At 41.7% G+C, this 23,666-nt stretch overlaps 1 protein-coding gene and 1 long non-coding RNA gene across 7 annotated transcripts in view; one reads left to right on the forward strand and one right to left on the reverse strand.

Moving 5' to 3' along the window:
• LOC116848300 (trace amine-associated receptor 9) overlaps window positions 1-23,666 on the forward strand; it is a 112,326-nt gene that overhangs the window by 71,554 nt on the left and 17,106 nt on the right. For all 6 annotated transcript variants that reach the window (XM_032824226.1, XM_032824223.1, XM_032824224.1 and 3 more), the window contains 2 exons: window positions 4,815-4,969; window positions 6,395-6,542. In XM_032824226.1, coding sequence (XP_032680117.1) covers window positions 4,815-4,969; window positions 6,395-6,542 — 303 coding nt within the window. The remainder of the gene's footprint in view (window positions 1-4,814; window positions 4,970-6,394; window positions 6,543-23,666) is intronic.
• On the reverse strand, window positions 14,253-16,188 carry LOC116848303. Its single transcript, XR_004378938.1, has 3 exons — window positions 15,440-16,188; window positions 15,011-15,362; window positions 14,253-14,414 (listed from the first exon to the last, which is right to left on the reverse strand). It is a non-coding gene; the product is annotated as an uncharacterized LOC116848303 (long non-coding RNA).

The raw sequence follows: 23,666 nt of genomic DNA on the forward strand, positions 1-23,666 counted from the left end.
AGAGGAAGGTACGCTATTCAACGTCCTCTCTACATCAGAGCTACCGAGCTTAGTTCTTTTTTAACGTAGGGGTCTGCACTTGAGAGGTAGAACAGAAATGAAAAGAGACTTCAGATATTCACACTGTCCCGTTCCCGATTTATTCGCAAGAATAAAACTGTTTCATGGAGGGTAATTTTTTTCCCAGGCAAGAAGAAAAAAAGAGATGGAGGAAAAGAGGAATGGTACGAAACATACGCGAGAAATGAAGAGCGCCGGGTGAGCCGCGAGTGTGACATTGATGGCTTTACGTGACGCAATTTATAAAGAACATCGTACAACACCATTTCATACAGTTCCCAGCTCACGTGCAAATATCTCCGGTAAAAAACAGCTTACGCATCCGGGAGTTCCTAATCTCTTTGGATCAGCTCGGGAACTCGTGTCGGCCGATTACCGTCGTATGCGGGTCGAGTTATAATCCGGTAATTTCGCATCGCTTTTTGAACGGCGGCGACGACGGCGATCGTGTCGACGACCAGTTGGTTCAGGCCAACTTTTGCGCCGCGGCAACAGTAAAGTTTGCGAGCGATATTAGCTGGATCCTTTCGCGCGCGGTTTGTAACATACCTACGGTTTCGCGCCACCGTTTGTCGAAGCTCAGGCGCGTCGTCGGTTTAACCGCCGAAATGAATTTCGGGGAGGGGAGGAATGATTTAAAAGCGCATCAGAATGCAAAGTGCCACCACGATCTCTCGCTCACCTATACCGCGCGTTTCCTGCCCGTTTTCGCGGCCGCAACGGTGAATCGCGAAGCTCACGCGAAATCTATATGCAACGTGCACGCAGAAAAATATCAGTCTGCTGCTAAGAAAAGCAATTATTCAGTTCATTGTTCTTTTTTTAAGCAATGGTTATTCGCCACGAAGAATTTTTTTGATAATATAAAACGTTCAAAGAGAAAACTCACTAAATTTCAGAAAAGTTTGTGGTCAAAAGAAGAAATTATTCTCTTTACAAGAATGTTGTAAAATTCTATTGAAGAGGAAATGGATTCGACTCTGTGCAGTGAGCAACCGAATTTTCGTCTCAACTCTTATGGTCTGGGCGATTTTTGAGTGATTTTTACAGCTTTTGAACTAGAACTTTTTCATATTTATGTCACAGGGTAGATTAGTAAAAAAATATGAGACCTCCATCGCGCCACTATAGTAGCTTCCCGCACTGTAAGGATTAATTTAATGTTCTTCATTAAAACGCTAAGCTTACTAGGATTTAGAATGTATTTGGAGTAAATTTAAGGCTTATGTGATGAACTTATATAATGGATAATTTTACCGATAAACTCATGAAATAAACTCACAAACTTATAAAATACTTGAAACAAGTAACACTTACTTGAGTGCAGAATGTATTTTTCTGTGTGCGGAGACTGGTACACCGACTCCAAATCATCGTACCTTTCTCCTTCGACTTTCGACCGGCTGCAAATAAGCGACTCGATTCGAGATCGATGGCATAACGTTGTAAATCAAGTAACATCGTAAATCGAAGTTGACGTTGATATCGTTCAAGATTAAGAGAGCACTTCGAAGGAACGACGGAAGGGGGAATTTTTTATTTGTGTGTACCCAAAAGTGGAAAAGAAAGAAAGAGAGAGAGAGAGAGGTGAATCTGAAGCGCTTCGTATACGTGGTTGGTCTCACCGACGGAGAGTTACCTACAACGAGCACTTGGAAGAATGCGGCTGCTGCTCACATCCGCACCCACCCACGCCGGACTTTTTGACTTACCTTTTAATATATCGCCTGTCGTTCTTATGGCTCTCCTCTCTCTCTCTCTCCCTCTCTTGGGAAACACGCTATTCATTGGCCACCTACGTTTTTCCTTAATGCTACTGTAATTTATCGCGCGATAACTTTTACTCGCAGGTACTTCGCCGCACTACGTGCGGAAAATACGGGACTTACCTTTCGTGAATGTGAAGATATACAAAAATATCCCGCGTTAACGATCGTCAATTCGCGAGCAGTTGATCCAGATCGAAGGTTTAATGTCTCACGCGTTTATATCCGCCATGAGATATCGCCTGTGCGCGTTACGTATGTACACTTGGTTATTTGCACTGTCTACACATATTTTATCGAATAAAGTTGCAACGTTTCAGGCGCAGCAATCGTTATGAAAAGAGCCGAGATGACGGTGAAATGTGACATTTGTGAAATTTGGAAGAGAAAATTTATTTTAAATTACAATTTTTAAATTATTTTTTAAATTAAGAGAACGTTATTTTGAGATGTAATTTTTATTTTAATATTTATTATCGTTTACAGTCGCATGCGCATACACGTCGGCAGTGATTTTCCGACAACTTGTGAAGCGTCGCAATTCGATTAAAAATGTACAAAAAACGTTTAGCAATCGAACGTATACAAACCGGCATAACAGTTTCAATATTCTGTATAATTAGATCAATAATATTTCCTCGTACACATTTGTTTCTGGACATTAACGTAAAGTTATCACTGTGTGACATGTGCCGCTCGGTCACATCGTTTCCGCTCTTTTAGAATAATCAACAAATAATAAAACTATATTGCATACAATGGGAAAATGCTAAGTTGCACGATATGTTAAGGCTATTACGCCGGTCCGTGTATTCCCGTGTAATACATATTCGCGGAGACTTACCGGGTTAAAGCGATATTAACGAGACACACGGTGGTGCTCCGATTTGCTCTCTCCTCCACGGCGAATGCGTCGGTCGATACAGGGGATCCGTAATGGAATTGTTATTTGCACAATCGCTATAATGGGAAAGGGAACGCGCGGCGCACCGGCGCAAAAGAAAGAGCCAGGACGAATCGCTGAATCGTGTCTTCCATTCATTCCGTAATTTTCCGCCTATCGAATGTTCGGACCGCTCATCGATTTCTGGCAGTTCTCGTCTCTTTTATATACGATCGACGGGGCGCCGATTTCCCGCTCCCCGATTTCGATTTCGCGAACTTAGTATTTCTCTCCCTCGTTTCTCTCCTTTTTTTTTTTCATGAATGGTCCCGTAAATTATTCGTCCGATTGTTCCGATTGATTTCGGAAATTGAAATCGCGCTGATCGTTCCGACGAGTTTGCATGACTTTTCTCAGGATGGAGACTCGGTCAGAAGAATATACTCGCGAGACACAGCGCCTCACTACAGAGCGTGGTGAAATCAGCCGAGCGAAAAGCCAAACTTATTCCCGTGTTATGATTTGCGTTTGTCCCTATCGTGGTACCCGCTAGGTCGGCTTGGAGATAGAGATTCGTGTCACTTTAACTTCACTCGTATTTGGCGCAATATTCAACCGTATACAGCCCTTATTTAGCCGGGAGTTCACGGCAACTTGCTGTTTACGTCTTTGTTGCAGCTACTCACAATGCGGCACGAGTTAAATCCTTACAGCATTTACGCGGATCGATAATATCTTCGATGCCGCCCCCAATAGAACTTCACAATTCAGCGGTTCACGCGAATCCGCACCTCCTACATGCATCTCGTAAAATCACGTATTATGCGCAATTTCGCGTGATCCATACGCTTTCCGTATTCGTTCGAGTGTCATCGGTGACTACGAGTACGTAGTGATGCTCGAATAATCGCAGTTCCCCCGTAAATCCTTTTCCACAGTATCAGACAGTAATGCATAATGATATCAAGTAGTCGATTCAAGTGGCGTCGCCGAGTGCTCTCCGTTATAAAAATTTGTTCCTTCTCAATGTGCGAGAATTTCTATGCACCGGTGAATAGAGCTCTTCAAAATCGTGCGTTTGAAAATATTTTCGGATATGTTATAAAACATTTGAATATTTGCGGATATCGTGTTCAAATATCTTTTTCCCGACTTCTAATAATGTTTGCGAATCGAAGTCGGGGACTATATTTACGGCAGCAGAGGGGGAAGAAAAAAGGCGTTGCACAAGTGTCAATTCTTCCCGTGGGGAGAACAGTTGGGTGAGAGGTGTCATTCCGCTGATCGTTCTTGCGAGATCGGAAACGAGGCTCGCCTAATCTCGATAATACTTAACACGCCGGGTTTGTGCCGTAAAAGTGGACCGTCGATAAAACCGGTCCATCGAACTTTCTTTACTTTCGTCGGGAGATTTGACCGGGGAAAGAAACGAGACGACTTTTCACACGTAGCGCGCTAAAAAAATACAGAGAGACGCGCGGTGGAACCGTTGATACTTCGAGCGATAGTCAACTTTTGCAACTCTCGGGGCTCTCGAATTTTGCGCGAAAATATCTTGCAAATTCAACGTTCGTGAGTTTTTCGCAGCTCACACATCCCCGTCCTCCCTCCCATCACCTGGTGATTTCGCGCTTTATGTTCGTGTCGATTTTTGTTTGGATACTTGCAACTCCACACACACACTTAGAACACGAAACGCTATGTTGCTCGCACACGTTCGCGCCTTTCTGTAATCAGTAGCCGAAAGTCTCAGCCATCACTTATCACGCACACGTGCGCGCCGGACACAGAGGTCGGCAGGCTATTTATTTTTCGGTGTACCTCGACATTAGGAGATGTTTTGCCGTTTAACGCGCGGCCGCTTCCGGATTGCCAATAAAAACGGCGTATAGTAATCACGTGGACAAACAAGCCCCGTGATATACCTGCGAAATGCGGAACGTGTGCAAACAAACTCCTGCCGGCGCTGTAAAAACACACACAGGGAGCGGGCATTTCTCTGTACGCGCACATACACGTTACCTCTCCACACACATTACCAGATCCATAACGGGCTTGGCGTCCTGGAGAGAAAGAATGATCGTTTTCTGTCTATGTTGACACAGTATTACATGCGGCAGGGTTGCGTGGCGGTGATGTCGACCACCTGGATAGCAAGCGTGGCGATTTTCGGGGTTCTGGTGCTCCCCAGGGGCGGTTACTACTTCAACGGGTCCGGTCTCCTCGCCTGCGACCCTTTCTTCGCCCGGGCGTCCCTTAGGTATCGCAACTGTCACGGAGCGCGACGATAAGCGGGGCCGGATCGTCTCCCACGATCCCGCCCTCCGCGTTTGTTCGGGCCGGTGACCAATTGCGGACAATTACAATTTAACGTGAAGAGCGACACGGTTGACCGTGGCTGATCGCCTCGAGCCGCGGAGGCGATCAACTGTGAAAGATAGCGACATCCGCGCTCGCGCGCGTCCAACCTGACGACCCCGCCCGGTGGCCTTAACTAAATATGAGAGTCCGTCCGTACGGATTATCAAGAACTTTTTATCACGCTGATAACTCACAAGCGTCGCGCTCCGCGCTGTGCTTCCAATGAAATCGGATACACACAGAAAAACACATGGTTTTCGTAAATAAAGATATATAGCGAGTATCGCATTCAAATAAATTTGTTTCGAGTATTTCGTGAGTTTATATATTTAAAAAACTATCACGACAAATAATAACAAATTTATTCACATTCTGCGAATTTTACGCGGAAAGAATTTTATTGTAAAAATTACTATAAGAGACTTTGTAACCAAGGAATAGATCGACATTCTGTAATTTACTATTTTTTCATTTCACATATATAACTATTTGTATTTCAAGAACTGAAGCGTACTATTAAAACACTTGCTATGTTTCCAGCGAAATTTATCATGTTCTTTTACAAGAACTTGCTGCTGGTCTATACCTGGACTACTAAAAACACGGTAAATTTGAAAAGACCTTATATGAAGAGAGAAACTATAATATTCTCTCCGTGTAGTAAGTTTAACATTTCAAAAATATAAAATTAAAACAAGACTACGGTTTGCTTATTACATAGAGTCGAGCCAACTTCTTCTTCGACAAAGTTTTATATTAACATTCTTATAAGGAGAATAAATGTTTCTTTTGCATGCATGATAATGAACTTTTCTAAAATTTACGGTATCTTCACACTGTTATCAAGAAAATATTCTTTGTTGAAGATAACCATTGCGTAAAGAGAGGGAAATAAACTGAATAATCGCTTTCCTTAGCGGTAGAACGGTATTTTTCTGTGTGTATTTCGCGTTACACGGCTGCTGTTTGCAAATGTCGATATCGGGCTACTGGCGAGAGAAAAGAACTTGAGAAAATTCACACTGAGTTTAAATTCACTCGATACCAATTTATATTTTAATGATCGCGCACAGTGGAGCAGCGAGAAATGGAGAAGAAGAGCTCGAACGGACGCGTCGCGATACTTTCTGTCGCATTACAAACACGAGCGCTTTGATCGAACGCTAATAAACTTGGCACGCGTGTTAGATTTTGCTCGTGGTCGTTTGCTCATGTAAACGTATCATATCGCCTTCGCCCCGTCACTTTGCGTCTGGTTGTGCGCGCGTGACGCGCTAATTGCCGGTCCTCCGGGCTGGAAAATTTATCGTATCTCCCCTTTCAGGATTCTCGCGTGCTGCTGTTTTTATTTTCCGACGACGATGGTGCTGATGTACTGCTACGGCTCGGCCTTCCACGTTAACAAACTGCGCTTGAAAAGGGTGGTGTGCGTTAACACGCCTGAGGTCGTTAGCGGCGGACACATAGAGAGGGTAAGTCAAGGTTTATTTGCTTTGAATGCGCTCTAATCTCGACGACAGCCGGTTTGTTCGGCAAGTGTTGATAAAGCGATCCTCCCCCCCTCTCCCGCGAGTCGTGAAAAACGAAAACGGCACACGCTGTGCCAATTCATGGCAAATTAAACATTGTCCGCTGCGTTTTATACTCGGCGTTTGAAAAAAGAGGTGCGATGTTGTGTGATCTATACTGTGCAGGCTTCTCTCATTAAGGGAAAATACTAGGAGACGCTGTAAGGTAACGGTCCTAATTATGTCATTTGTGTGAATGGAATCTTAGAATATAATTGTACAGGAACTAAAGAAGTTTGCTTTTCGTTTTTCATCGTATAATGTGTACTTTTTTAATATATTCATGACCCAACTTTTTAATGCATGCATGAACCAACTTTGATCCGAGATTGGGACTCGATCCATAATTACACAGTTACCTTGCCTTATAAAGTATTAGAAGATCCGGGAATTCTAGTTCAATGTACACGAAAAAATTCAGTTATCGGAGCGTAAATAAAAAAAAAGTACAAATACAAACTTCTACATGCGCGCATATATTTCATTTCGCGAGCGTGTTTACCTCGTTGCATATTCTATTACCGTGCATATGGTTCAGATGTCAACAGTGTTTTCGCGTTGCTGCGATCTACGTCATTTTTGGTTGCGTAAGTTCGCGTTTGCGTCGACGGTACCGATAAATCGGTCACTGAAATCGCAGAGAGACAATACGAGCTGACTTTTAGGGGCGACGTTCGAACACAAACTCGAATACTTCTCTCCAGCATTTTTCGTGTGATTTGCGCCGTCGTTGGTCGGGAACTCGCATGATGGAATTATAACGGTTTGCGAGTCGTAAGTACTGAAGAAATTTATGCGAAAGTTTGCGCACCAAAATTTCCCGGCACACGCTCGCCAAGGCACGAAAATTCCTGCTTTCCTATTTTGTTGAGTAGATTCCTTCTGTTGAGAAACGCGGGGGATTCATGTGGGAAGCTCCTCGGAACGAGCGAGCGCGATTTCGAGGACAGCTGACACGAAGAAAAATCGACTAATCGTGACACCGATATATCCGCCAAAGTAGAGACGCCAAATAGTCGTTTCGGGGTCACGGAGACTCCGCCAAAAGGCGCTATGAGAATATCGCGAGAGAGGCTTGGAGGGGAGGGTGGGATAGTGTGAAAGTGCTTCCGATGTTAAAGGTCGGCCGGAATATCGCTCGACCGATTAAAACGCGTGGACGTGATTAAAGAGAATCTGATTCTCCGTGCTATCTGGCCGATATAAATTGCTCTTTTTTATGCATAATAAATAATTTCCTGCAAAGCACGGCTAACGGGACTCGACGAAAATATCGTCGATCGAAAGCAAGGATACTGCAGTTATTGAAAATCCTAATTGAAAAATTTCTTATTGAAAAATACGAGAAATATTACCAATAATTGTTTAACCTTTCTTGACTCACGTATCGATCTCTTAGACCGACGAGATGCAAAATCGATGCTTTCCCATAAACCATAAACTTCATCTTCCGCAAGCACTTTAACTAGAAACTAAAGTTCATATTGAAAACAAACTTTCAATATATCCTCGACTAGAAGTTTATCCCATAATCATTTTAATCAGATTGATCCCAATCAATTATCTGATTTATTTATATTACGTTATCGAATCGTAATTATTAATAAAATCTCAATAATCCTTATTATTAATAAGGTCCCAATTGCCACACTGCGTTATTCAGGACTCGATAACATTTTATATCAACCAGATAACTGATTAAGATTAACCTAACGAGGATCATGGGATAAATTTCTACTCTCAGCGCTCCCAGCTTTTCTTTATTTACAAATTAGTCTCACAGATCGAGCACGAATCTTAGTGTATCAGGAACTTAACGGAGAGAGACTACGCATTCTTATGAGGCGACTGAAGACAAGAGTAAAGGAGACAAAACTATGCAGAGTAAAGTACTTTTCTCTGTCACGTAATACTGTAGGAGAGAGCGACGTATTGACTATGTGATCGCTTCTCCTCCTTTGTTTTCCCCATCAACTAGATAATTCAGACAAGAAAAATATCTTATTTTCTACTGCTGCCTCTTACTAATGCCGACTGTAGTCCTTCAATAGGAATGCGCAGTCTACCTCTCTATAAGTTTGTGATGAAAAGAATTACGTAAGTAGTAAGGAGGGTTGGAAGGAATATTGATTCGTATCATTCACGATCGTTTCGACGAGCTTGAAGGTCTCGTCCGAGGAATACGATTAATTATCAGAATCGTCTGATATGATTCATAGTACATTCCGCGAAAGTACATCGCTCCATTTCTCGGAGCGGAATTCTCGTATTGCGATTGATTCGCCGTAACGTCTGTGAAATCCGTATCTCGGCAAGCGTCCCGAATGCGCGGATGGATAGATCGATGTCGTCGATCTGCAATGACTGTTAGTCCCCGGCCACCGTTGAAATGACCGCAGGGACCGGCCGATATCCATGAAAGCCCGAGAAAGACGCGCAGCTTCCGGTGATAGAGCCCGCACTGCTGGCTCCTTGGCCCGATATCTTCGGCATTGCCGGCAGGACAACCGTCCGAAGCAAGATGGATGATCTGAGCGCGACTAAGCCGACGTCGCTTGAATTCGCTGCCGTTCACTGTCGGCCGCTGCGATGCATTGAATTCGTCCACGATAACGAGCTCCTGAGGTCGCCCTCGTTGGCGTAAACCTACGCGTCAGACATTGAACGATCGTGGCAGCGCGACACACTGCCTGCTATCCTCCCCCCCCCCTCCTTCACCCCTCCGTCAGTTAGCAATCTAGCAATCCCGGAAAATAGTCGCGACAATACGCGCCACGTACGCATGCAAACACGTATGTTTGCTGCCTGTTGTTCTCTGAACAAGCGGGATTCGTAGGACCCTCGAATATTTGAGAGGTGAAGAAGAGGAGAGGGGTGAAATGAGAACGTTGTTCGGCGAACTATTGATCAGTATTGTTTCGACGTAATAACCCCGCGGGCAGATACCTGACTAGAAATTTATCCCATGATCCTGATCAGATGGATCCTAATCATTTATTTGATAAGATGCACGGAGAAAAGACTTTGGATGTAATGAACGGATCAACGTATTTTGGTTGAAGGAAACGAAATTTCTGGCCCTTAGGATCAAATTGAGCTCTGAAAACCAAGAATTCTGGTCCTTTCAACCGAATCGCGTTGATTCGTTCATTAAAACCAAATTTCATATTAATACTACCAAATTTGTTTCTCCGTATGATATTACTGGGTTCTAAGTCACGTAATACGATGTGACAATCAGGACAATAAGAATTATTATTATATAATCAGGACTTTATTAACAATTAGGATCCAATAATATTTCATATACTTATACAAACTAGATAATTAAAGATCAACCTGATCGTGAGATAAACTTCTAGCTGGTTATCACGCGGTGGAATTAACGATCTATTCCGCGCTTTCATACTTCTTGAGTTGAGCTTCCTTAAATTCACACCCGGTGCATTCGATGGCTATTAAGAACGCGAAACTTCGAAGGTCGTGAACTTTTCATATATCCTCCGCTTTCAATTTCTCATAAATAAGTAGCCCAAGAGAGGCATTTCGGGAAGTATCGGGCTTTCTCTTCGTCGAAACCGTGCGCGGCTCGGGAATCTTAAAGGGAATCGTGCATACGTATGTGAGAGGCGCCCGTTCGCCGGAGAGAATCCCTTTATAAACCCGCTATTAGAGCCTCCATTATAAATGCTTTCAATTTGTAGAGTAGTAGCGAGCAAAAATGCGAAGTGATACTCTCGCGAGGGAGACGGGGAAAAAAGAGAGAGAAAAGGAGGAAAAAGAGAAGAAGGAAGGAAACGACCTACGAAAATATCTTCGTGAATGGGCGCGCCGCTGAAAATATACATCGAGAAATGGATCGCGCATTATAGGCTTCGCCGCGCTCAACCCTCGGGAGTCATGCGAGAATCCTGACCTGGTTTAAGTAACCCTATTCTAAAAGCTTCCTCCTCCCCCTAATTCCGCTCTAAAAACGTACCTTACGCCTTGGCAAATTTTGGCAAGCTCCTCGCACGAGAGAGCCGACGCGCTCTTTTGGCTTCTTCCAATCCCGCCGACCTCTCCCGCGTCCACCAGCGTGACGCCTCCGTGGTCGAACCACCACCAACGTCCTCCTTCAGGATGTGCGCCCCAGTTTTCGCGGCAAACAATATTTTTCTTCTTGCGCCCCCGCGTCACCCCTTCTCCGGGCCCGTTTCCCCATCCCGTTTCCAGGAAATCGCATTTATCTTGACATTAGCCAGAGCCATCCTGCAAGGAGGCCAGAGAGTTCCGACCTTGTTCCCACCGGGTGCACTTGCTTATTTCTTCCTTTTTTTCCCCTCCTTTCCTTCAGCCTCTCTCCTCCACCGCGTCGCATTCCGACCGCCGCTCTTGTATTTAGCAGTCTCACGCTATCGACAAGGAGCATGAAAGAGCAGAGGGAAATAAAGGAACCTCTTCTATCCAGGCCCGCAAAGTTATTTGCGTTAATGCGTTTGTAAAAAAGCACAAAAAAGGGGATAATGGATTAAATATGCACAATCATACATCCGTGTTGATTAATTCGCACGAGATACTTTTTATTCAAATTTTCCGTAGCGGAAAATTGAATGGAAAAATTTTCTCGTTGCCTCGTAATTTTGCAATATCCTACGTGAAGGGTCTGAAGCTAAATGAAGCATTCATATAGCTTCACGGATCTCTTAATGCCATGTTCGTAGAATGAATGAATCTTGATGAAAACTTACGTTGCGTCACGCGACATCGTCACGATATTTTTTCTCGATTGAAGATCTCTTTGTCAACAAAAGTGAATTTTCGGATAACTCGGTCTTTCAGTTCAAGCAAGACGTATTGATCGATTGTCGCGTGGGAACGTTCCGCGTGCAACGGTTTTTCAATCAGACACGCGAAAAGCGCGGATGCGCGAACTTCAGTCGCTCTTGACGAAGGACCATCAGGAAGAAATGAAAACGAGAGTTCCTGAAAAGTTTCAGACCGAGGTGATTTTCGTTTCACGCGCGCGATAGAGAGACGACAGGAATCTCTTAAAATCTCTACTGAACTAACTTCGCGTCCAATAATCCTACCTCGCTCCCGTCTACGTTCGGACTCCTAGATCCCGGTTTCGACGTCGTAAGTCGTCCCGTCGATTCTCCAAGGCTCTGTCGTGAAGCCGAGCGTTTAAGATTACCCAAGTAAATCGGGAAAATTAAAGGCGTGCCGATTAAGTCAATCAGAGGGCGACAGAGCGCTTCCTGAAGAAACTTGCGCCGTTTCTTCCTGACAAACGGTGCGTTTAATGACAAGTCCCAAGTGTCTATCCACCTCGATTTGTGTGCTGTTTCGTCGACTATAACTACCGACAATCTACGAAGACTTCGGGTCTAAAATGTGGAACATAGTCAACTCGCGAAACATTTATTTCAATTTTATTTCATATCAAGATAAATACTATTGCTCGGATACGTACCTAATCCTGAACATTCTTATTGTTTTGGTCTTTAAAAATTTAAATTTCTAACAAAAATATATAGTTTATATATTTAAAAATATGTAATTATATATTTAAATATGTACATATATATTCTATATTGAAAATTTTAATACTCGTATTTAAAGTCCAAAGTAATACAAGTGTCCAGGATTAAGTATGTTCCTGGGGATTGATACCTTTGCCTTATTGATACCTTTGTCTCACTATGATAATCTCATGCGACGCATAAAGTGGTTTCCCGGATAACTATACTGGATAAAGAATTTTGTTATCGAAATAAAAGTTTGATGCACTGAATTAAAATTTGGTTAAAATAGGGTCAACCGAATCTTGGCAACCAAAAAATCTCATTATCGCTATGTATATTTTATTTTTTCAATAATACGTGACATACTTGACACAAGCAAAAATATGGTAATGCCAACCGAATTGCATGTACCAAATATTTTAGTTCCAAACACAAAAATGTTTTCAGTGCATCTTATAAAAAATCAAGACCAAATTGATCAAGCAGAACCCGCCGAACGGCGAAGATGTCAAACAATCTTGTGAACCTCACTATCATGCAATTTGGGTCAGATCCTTCGAGATTCCAGCATTTTAACGTAGACATGAAAAAAATCGATATTAGGAATTATCACTTCGTCTAATCTCTGCCTGCCCATCCCCAGAAGCGCACAGAAGAATCACCTTCCGGTAAAAGAGCGCGACGGTTTAATCGCTATAAATCATCTCGCCGCGATCATTAACCCAGTTCAAGTGCCGGCCTCCGAAGCCCCCCCTCTCTCTCTCTCTCTCTCTCTCTCTCGCTCGCTCTCTCCTAACCTAACCGTCGCCAAGAAGAAGCTCCACGCGCGCGCCTCTTTTAGGCGATTCTTCTGGCGTTCGCGCGTGCGTTGCAGAGTGCATTAGCCGCGACAACCAATAAATTCCTGGATCATGCTTCGTTACAAAGCCCATTTTAGTAGCCGTAAGAGTATGCAGCATTGGTGAGCTTAACCAATTATTGGTCAATGAGATTTTTACAGCCCGAGAATAGTGGGCTGTAGTGTTGGTCAATTTGCTTACGTCTTATTACATTCTCTTACGGCTGTTGTATCGTATAATGGCTTTGACAAAGCCGGCATACGACGATACGGCAAGGCGCGTCCAACGAGAAGGATCACGCTACTGAAAGATCGCCACGGCCTCGTCCGTCGATCCTTAGCGTGCACTCGCGTACGCATTATAGAGCGCATTATAGTGTACATTAAGTCGCGCGCCCGTTTCCGCGCTCCGTCGCAAAACGTCCCGTACAATCGGTTGAGAATCTGCGGATCGTTAAGCGTCCCGCTCCGCTCTCATTGTCGGCAGCTCGTATTTTCCGGGTAGGCAGGATCTCGAGACAAAATGGGTTAAGTGCGCGACACGACAGTAGAACGGGGAATTGGCAGGGCGGCGAGGACGAGGGCGAGTCCTGGCGACGAGTCTCGGCCGGGACCCACTTCCCGTGGGCGGCGTTCGTGCTTTATGTCATGGTCAACGTCCGTCGTCCGTTGTTGGACGAGTGAGTTTACGATATTAATGAATTGGCTAAATCGATTATTCGGGATGTGTACGATATTAATGCTTCCGGAATAGTAGTCGCGACCGAGGAGTCTTCCGGAGAAGGAGGCGAGCGAGTTATTGCGATTGTTGTTACGACGCGGTCGCTTTGTGGCTCAGTCGTCGTCGAGGCGAAATTAACGGATGTCGACGTCGCCGACGTGGAATTCAGGAGTACCCCGCGGCCATGCCGTGCATTGAAAGAAGGATCTTGTCATCGAGACGAAAATTTGATATATCGGACCATAACTTTTTTCAGTGGGATCAAATGTTTCGAATAAGCGTTTGATAATTACGCTCTCTTAAAGTGAATCAGTGAATAGTCACTGATATCAGTTATAAGTATAGCACTGAGTATTTTCAGTGCAATACTTATAACTGCAAATCAGTGTATATTCACTGTTTTCAGTGATGTTTCACTGATTCATTTTAAAAGAGCAAGCAAAAATATAATTGCCGCTGTATTCTTTTTGCTTTCTCAGTGATACACTGAAAAAAAAGATTATGACGATTTGGTAATAATTGTCCAGCCTGTGTTATAGGTACTAAAATTTAGTGACAAATTTATTTGACACCCAAGTAACCAAGTCGTATGTACCGAATATTTTAGTTTCAAATACAAAAATATTTTTTTCAATATTTATGTGACCATGTCGTCTCACTTCTTTGATGTCCTTCGGATGTCGCTATCTTCCTCTGCTCTCCTTCAGTCGCTAAAAGAAAAAAAAAGGAAAGATCCCCTTACATAATCTTGGCGCGAAAGAAATAATTAGAATGTCTCCTGTTTCCGTATCTTTATGCATAACTGAGACAATTACAGAATTTTCTAAAGCAAGAGTAAACGACCACGTGGTCGAACGTATATTCGAGCTAAGGTGACTGCACGCCAAATGGCTTGGGCCACTCTTTATTCGCTTTGAGTAAGATTTCACTTCAATAAAATTTAAAGAGCAGTAAAACGATCACTGAAAAAATTATCTTTTATTTGTAATATTTTGAACTAAAATATTTGGTATATATAATTAGTATTACTGCGTTTCTCACTTGTGTCGAGTATATCATTGAAAAAACAAACCACGTATAGCGACAATGAAATTTTGCGATTGCAGTTACCAAACATTCGGTTGATCCCATTTTAACTAAATTATAGTCTAGTGTATGATACCAAAATTTCGTTTCTACAACAAGTTTTTTTTCAGTGATATTTAATCATCGCGTTCACACGATATCTCTGAATATCTCTCAATTTTGCTAAAATATCTCTATTGCTCTTGGAAGTGAAGATGAAAAGCGTCAAATTATAGCGTACTTATTAGTTTATTTATTTGTTGTTATAAGGTAGAATCCTTTTAAAACGCGGTCTTCTGCTGGAGGCAGCAAAATCATATTATAAAATCAACACCTAATTAGCACATAACTCTGCTGTGGTTCCCATTACGATCTGTTGAAGATGCCAAACTTGCAAATTCGTGTTACAAAAGCGGAGAGCGATGTAAAGGGGTAAAGAAATATCACGCCGCTGCCGCTGTTATTCCTCCCGTAACGCACATTGTATGTCAAGCAGCGCGCGCTCGCTTCTTTTTCCCTTTTACCGCGACGTTTCCTGAGCCTGTTGTCAACATTGTTGCCATTACAACGACGGAAAAAATTCGCCGGCGACGCTGTGAAATAACGTGGCTAATGATATTTTCATCGGCACGTGCATATTCGTCGCGCTGTTACGTCGATAAACACTTACCGCGTAGAAGCTCGGAATCTCGTTCGACAACGTCGTTGTTGTATTCACTTCTTGCGTTTCTCCCCCTTCCCTTACTTTGCACAATTAAAGTAAGCAATTCAGATTTCGAAACACGATGAACTCTAAGAAAACAGAACAATTCCCTGGTCCTCGATTCATGACGTCCTCACAATTGAGTACACATTTTCGCGGGAGGAAAGTTTCAAGTCTCTGCAAAACGCTGATCCTACAATCGAAGAAAGCTTTTGGAAAATCTGAATTGAACAATTTCAGAGAAGAATAGAGAGTTTTGTATAATTTTGAGGCACAGTAGCTCAAGGGTTTTCTTCACACCGCCAGCGTGAGAATAAATCTTCATTAAGACGAAATAGAACTCGCCTGGTACACTCGAGCGCTCTTTTATTTTGCGCGCAGCGCCACCGCGACCTATTTCTCTTTACAGCAACAACTTTTTTAGCGGTTTTCAAACTTTCAGAATCCAGCGCCTTACATCGCTGCATCGTCAAATCGCGTCCCCTTATTTCGCGCTGCTTTTTCACCGTCTGTCGCACAGCTGCTCGATGGATCGACGCGGGCGAACTCGAAGCTGTACGGGGAAAAAAATCGCGAGCCGTTTCAAGCTCGTTCTCGAGAGGAAACTTTGTTCGCTCGACGAACGTTTATCGTTAATGGAAAACGCCGGGGCCGGCTTATTTATAAGTAACTCGGCATCCGGCCGTGCCTACATCATTCTGTCTACTTCTTTTTTCTTTTTTTTTTACGGTACGTGGTCTCGATGTAGGTCAATGGATGCGGGAATGTCTCCTGAAGGTATTCTCCGCCGATGTGTGAGATCTCGTACGAGAGAATGGTGTGCGGGGAACATCTCTACTTGCTCGACAGAGAGAGAAAGAGACAAAAACGAACGTCGTATCTGAGTTGGACATGAAATGGATACATATAATCAATCAACATGTTCTCTCTCTCTCTCTCTCTCTCTCTCTCTCTCTCTCTCTTTCTCTCTGCAAGTAAACTACACGGAGAAAACACCAAGGATATCATTGGCTAAATATGGTTGCCGTAAATATTAATGTTACTTTTTGGCTGTATGTATATATATATATATATATATATATATATATATATATGTATATATATATATATATATATATATATATATATAATGTATATAAAAGAATTATAGAAATCATAATATTCTGAGAAAACCTGGCTTTCTTTGTTGCTTATCCTAGGCAACAAATTAGCTTTCTTGTTGTATATATGGAATTACGATTAACGGCAGTCTGCTAATAAATTCCAAAGGAGATAAATCTTATAACACATATAGTTATATTAATTAATCGTCTTCGAAGTATTCGGCATTCGATTTTCATGCAATAAAGTAACAATAACAAATAGATTTGAAATGCTCGTTTTGTCGCGTGAGAAATGTCTCTTATGAATAATTCTTTCCTTCAATTTACAATAACAACAATTCTCGTTACGATAAAAGAAACGAAAGAAGGAATATAAATATAAGCAGTTGTGCATTGCGAATATTAGCGGGTGCGTTCCATAAAGAATTTGTGTTCAGCTGCAATTGGCTCCTTCAAATCCTCAATAAAAGATCAGCAGCACTCGGGACCGTGCGGCGAGAAAATTGCTCTTTATTTTATGTCTTTACTTCGTTTCGTTCGCGAGCTATAGCCTGTGCAAGTTTCAATACGCTTGGGACCCTCTTCTGGACATATGGCGAACATTAAGTATGCTTTTTTAATTCCAAGAAATTTCTTACACGAGCGTACAGCGTTATTTCAGCTTGAGAGATCATAAATGCATATTTTGAGCGGTATTCATAATTAGATTTTATATTTAAGGTCTTCTTAAGTTTATTTTCAGACGCTGTGTGGATCGTTTTATTGGCTATCTGAAGATGAATTAAGATGGTCGTAAATGCAAGACCCGACTATGAATGTCAGGCTTAGAGCCGGTTTTTTAACTAAATTAACTGTTCTTCCTTTAACTTACACAAAGATAGACATGTGATTTATCTGTCAGTTAGCTTACCAAAAAGTTGGAACAACCGACCCTTAATGTTGGAATATACGGTTCTTGATCGTATTGCGACCAAGCAACATAGCAGCACTTTTTGTACTATTCGTTGCTAACCATACTAAAGGCCTTTACACATCAAAAAGTCTTAACCGTAACCGTAATTCTGTCAATGCTCCTTCGTAAATTAAATTTCTAACACATACAATCAGATAGAGCAACGCAAGTGAAAATTCATATGCAGCCTTACGATTACGAATTTTCACTTACGTTGCTTTATCTGACTGTGTGTGTTAGAATCTTACGGAATTACGGATACGGTTAAGACTTTCTGACGTGCAAAGGCCTCTCACATCAAAGAATTATTCATAAGAGACATTTTTCACGCAATAGAACGAGCGTTTAAAATCTATTTGTTTTTGTTACTTTATTGCATGAAAATCGAATGCTGAATATTTCGAAGACGATTAATTAATATAACACACTATTTAATTAACTTATTATTAACACATACTATGTGTGTTATAAGATTTATCTCCTTTGGAATTTATTAGCAGACTGCCGTAATTTCGTTTATACAACAAGAAAGCTATTTTGTTGCCTAAAATAGGCAACAAAGAAAGCTAGGCTTTTTCAGAATATTACGGTTTCTATGGCTGGTATTCATAGCCGAATCTTATTTCAAGACTGTCTTAAGTAATGTCTTAAGATGCAAATACGGCTCTGTGATTGGTTTATGACGTCGAATGCCGAATATTTCGAAGACGATTAATTAATATAACTATGTGTGTTATAAGATTTATCTCCTTTGGAATTTATTAGCAGACTGCCGTATTTTCGTTTATACAACAAGAAAGCTATTTTGTTGCCTAGAATAGGCAACAAAGAAAGCTAGGCTTTTTCAGAATATTACGGTTTCTATGGCTGGTATTCATAGCCGAATCTTATTTCAAGACTGTCTTAAGTAATGTCTTAAGATGCAAATACGGCTCTGTGATTGGTTTATGACGTCGAATGCCGAATATTTCGAAGACGATTAATTAATATAACTATGTGTGTTATAAGATTTATCTCCTTTGGAATTTATTAGCAGACTGCCGTATTTTCGTTTATACAACAAGAAAGCTATTTTGTTGCCTAGAATAGGCAACAAAGAAAGCTAGGCTTTTTCAGAATATTACGGTTTCTATGGCTGGTATTCATAGCCGAATCTTATTTCAAGACTGTCTTAAGTAATGTCTTAAGATGCGAATACGGCTTTGTGATTAGTTTATGACATCTTAAAACAGTACTTAATATGATCTTAAATATAAGATCTGACTATGAATACCGGCCTATAACTGCCATCCACACGATGCATACCACTCACTGACGCGCAGGCCCTAAATGCTGCTAAAAGAGTGGGGTGCGTTTGGGCCACAGAGAGGGGGAACGGCCTCGAGGTCGGCCGACCAGTCGACACAACATATAGGTGGGGGTGATGCATCGTTCTGGACGGTCGCGTGTGGATACGCGATGTAAACAGTCGACACGTGATGGAATGCGGACTTGCACGCGCTTCTGAGAAGAATGCGGCAGGTGTTCCATTGTGTCCGCGTCGCGCCGAGCCGAGCTGAACGTCGACGGAAACTTGACTTCTAGAAGTCATAATGGCTTCAAACAAAAAACATCGCAAAGCTGAGAGTCCCGCTCTTTTGACAGACGCGCTATTGCTCTCCTTACAAATGAGGATTAATTAGTATAATTGGATTATTGCGATGCAAAAGAAAATTAACGCGATTGTCCGTGTTAAAATGAATATTGTCCTACGACGGGAATTAAACTGAAAGTTTCAGTTGGAACTGATAATATTGCAAAGCAACAGTCTGCCTTTTCCATATATAAAATGTAATTGAAGAAAGAAAGATAATAAGAGAACGTTTTCCGGACTTTAATATTTCTGTAAATTAATGTAACTTAGCCCGCAAAATTATACATTAGAGAGAAACAATATCTGGAAATATTGCAGAAATGTATGCTCATAAAATTATTGTGTACGCTTTAAATATTCTTCTTCAAAGAACGAGTTCTTCTTCTATAGTAGGAGTTAGCAACCACTTGCTCAAGATGAAATCGAATTGTCGCGGAGTGGCTATAGTTGAATGATCAAAGTAGCAAAGATCGTATATTAAAAGCGAACTGTCCACTAGCTTCAATGACCATTTTGTCGCGGTGAAGAAAATGCAATTGCGGAGATTGCCTTTTGAGCAAGTCTCGAAGAGAAACTATTAAAGTGATACGAATCACGTTGTCGAACGACGGAAGCAGACAAAGCGATTTCCAATGTTACAATAAGATGATAATGTTGATCGATGTGAAAAGCTTGCTTCGCTATTTTTCAAGATTTGAGAATCAATGCTTCAGCCGCGAAGAACAAAATTGTAAACGGTATTGAAAGCTTGAAACTGGAGCTTCAATATAACGACAGTCAGTAATCAGTTCTCGGGCTGGGCGAGATAAAAGCACGCGAGAAATTAAAACGCGGGACGTTGGATAACGTCCAGGTCACGATGTCGTATCTAATAGGTCACTTGAAATTCACGAGGATATCATACGGTCACCGAGCAGCCGGAGGATTTCTAAGGCCGCCTTCAATTTCTTCGTCCTATTTTGCTCGTTTTTCACCTCATCTTCCTCGTACTTATCGCAGGATAACGAGGTGGAACGAGTCAGATGAGGCGACGAATAGGATCGAGGTCCCATATTGAATCCACGGATCTCCGCATCGAGAATCATCCCGATGATTCCCCGCCTTCTTCTCCTGCTCCGCCAGCTTCCCCTTCGATTCTGTTCATTAAGGGTTCATTCTTGCTAGTCCCGTTTTATCCGCCTTTATCGCGACGTAGCCTTTATAGCGATCAGAGAAGTCATACTTTAAATGAGATATATACTATGTACTATCTTAAATGAGATATACTTCACACATATCATTTATTCTAAAAGAAGAAAAATGATAAAACACTGAAGAGTTTGTATTTATTTCAGGCAAACGCAAAAAAGTTTGCTGAAGTTGTGTATAGACAAAGTCATCATTTTTTACAATTCTTTGTTTTTTTACGGATAATTAATTTATATTAACATATTATTTTTTCCATTATCGTTGCGAGACGATCGGTCCATTATCCATTATCGGACGATTTTCAATTATCGGCTACTTGAAATAATCGGCAGATCGTGAATAGATTTTTCGTATTTTTCTGAAGTGCACTTTCGGGGCTTCTTCAAACGGCTACGCGGTATACACGTAACTGCTTTATTCCTAGCGGTAGGTAGAAGAATCACTTAAGAAATTCCCACGGGAGAGAACCCAGGAGTATAGATGTTATCTCGCTACGCGGCCTTGGGGCTGCGTTTTAATGTAGCAGAAGAAAATCGGTATATATATTTTCGCACACCACAGCGAGAGTTGTGAGGTGTGCGCAGCTCGATTATTCGGCTCATACATTCGATTATTCAAATTTGTGACGCGTCGCGTCGTTCTCGGGGCGCGAGTTGAATTTTGCTTTTGAAAACGCTCGCGCGGAGATCTGTGTGGTTAAGTAGTTACTGTTAACTAGTTCCAGCCCGTGCGTCTCGATATATTTACCGAGTGCACGTTCAGTCTGTTCACTCCTTTCTATGTGAAATACACAATTATATATTTGTCAAAACATATGATAATTCAATGAGAATCACGTAGTGGGGTCAGACGTTTCCGGCGCGTTTCAGCACAATGAGACATAATGCGATTTATAGTTTCACGGAGAAAGAGGTGACAGACAGAGAAAGAGAATCCCGGAAGTTCCTCTCACGTATCACGGTACGCGCTGCCTGCAGCATGACGGAGGTAAATTTTTGCAAGGAGATTGCACCTGCGGGAGATATTATAATCCTTCTGGTGTCCGGGCCGGCGGCGGCCGTGCTCGCGGCGTATGAAGGAGCGTCCTCCACTTAAAATCCCTTTTCCGTGATGCGGCGTCGCGCGCCATAGGCAACAACGGCCATAATGTCCTACGAAGCGACGCGTTTATGAGACTTTATTTATTTTTCGTCGACAGTGAGAGTTCGCGCGTAACCACGGTGTGCTGTCAGTGGCGCGATAAGAACAGAGGCGCGCGCGCGCGCATACGAGCCGCCAGCTTACTCCCGTCACAATGGGGTAAAAAAGAAAAGAATAAAGAAAAAAAAGGAACGAGAGGAACAGGAGTGCGCCGGAGAGAGTCCTTTATTAGTTCCGCCCACTCTTCGCACCCTGAGCCGTCGCGTCGTTTACCCGTAATTTAAGCGCAATTTACGCGAAAGTGCCTCGTAAGTCTCGCCGGCGCGAATATTCATCTGACGGCGAAACTTCGCGGGCAAGATTCCTATGGAAAACGCTCACTTCCGACGGCAGGAAATATCGCGGAATGGCGATGCGCCGGAAACAATCTCGACGACAAACAATTCGCGTAAAAGACGATATGTCGCGAAAACCTCGCGCTCAATATTAACGAGACGCAGCGCGAGGATTAAACGTCGTTCAGTCGTTTCACTACGTTTGTGTGATTTTTTCTTATTACCTACAAAACACGTCACAACGGTAATTCAACGGTAACAATATAGCGACAAAAACGCTGACGTTTTAACGAAAATTCTGTTACGATGAATTGATCATGGATGTATTGCCCGTATAGGCAAAAAGTAACTGGAAATTAGGAATATTTCCGGTAATATTTCCATTTTTCATATGAAAACGTATATGATACGTATGCACGATGCAATTTCGAGTGTATTTTTATTTCAACATTACATTTTTCTATTTTTATATTATTCCATATTATTTCTGACTTTCAAGCTTTTATCTCTGAATTACAATAAAACTGTGCACACATTATTTTGAGTTCTTAAAATACATGTGTATAAAAAAAAAAAAATATATATATATATATATATATATATATATATATATATATATATATATTAGATTTTTGTAATTATTTTTTAATTATCTGTTCTCTTTTACTAAAGAGATAGCAACATTGTATATTTTCGTAACAACATGACTTAAAATACTCCAAAGTAGGAGGATGGCATCAAATGACGTGTTACTGTAATTACTGTAAGACGTGTTACTATAATATTGTAAGACGTATCATTAAAACGTCATTTGATGTCATCATCTTTGCCGGGCATACACTTCAAAGGAGGAACTTTGGACTCAGACTCTGAGTTGATGTCAAATTGTTTGCGATCACTTTTAGATACAATATGGATTAATCCCCAGTTTTTTTCAAAATTCATTTATTATTTTTGAGATATGGACGATACATCCTTAGAGATCAAAAGAAAATGCAGATTATATCGGTCTGAGCGCGACGTGAATTTCAAAAACGTTTTCCTCGAGCGGAGGAAACACCGAATGTAGCGACAACGCGATGCGAAAAGGAAGGAAAGTGAGGGATTGTCGGTCGGTACAATCATAAAGTTCACTACTGCCATAACACTCGTGCGAGATTAAACGCTCATACATCAACGATCCTGTTGTGGTGACGTTATTTTATGTGCTAAAGAGAAGATTGAATGTAATGCATTAAATCGCCGATTATTAACGTGTATTTAATTAGCAAACGTAATCTCACCGGGCATGAGATGCATCGATACACATATCTAAATAACACTTTCGATAATTAGATAATAATTGGACTAATGTCGCTGCGGCTGTAATCGAGACGATTATACATGCGAGCAAGATATTTTCATTCGAAACTTTAACGGTAAAAAATATTCTGTATTCATAGAGAAACATTAATTTATTTTTGTATTTTTATATTGTGTAGAAACTGATCCGTGTAGAAATTTTCGCGTTGAATCTCTAACAATGTGCACGCTATATATAGGGTGTCCCAGATCACCTTTACAATCTCTCGTGAGGACGTAGAGCGGATTGAGATAAACACAAAAGTCTAATACTACTTTGCGATATTCGCAATAAATTTCAAGATATTAATTAAAAAAAATTGGTAAATGATCACGCGCGATATGGTAGATGAGCTGTAGTAGCGTCGTCTGCCGTTGTATACTTATACATTAGGTCAAACTAAACAAAAAAGTCCTCCATCATTTTGCAAATGATCACATAGATTTTCAGATATTAATTAAAGAAAATTTGTGCATTATGGTACACAATCTTGTAACAATT

The sequence above is a fragment of the Odontomachus brunneus genome, unplaced genomic scaffold (assembly GCF_010583005.1).
Source record: "Odontomachus brunneus isolate Ranch 3 - 2012 unplaced genomic scaffold, Obru_v1 Obru_scaffold_092, whole genome shotgun sequence".
NCBI classification, from domain to species: domain Eukaryota; kingdom Metazoa; phylum Arthropoda; class Insecta; order Hymenoptera; family Formicidae; genus Odontomachus; species Odontomachus brunneus.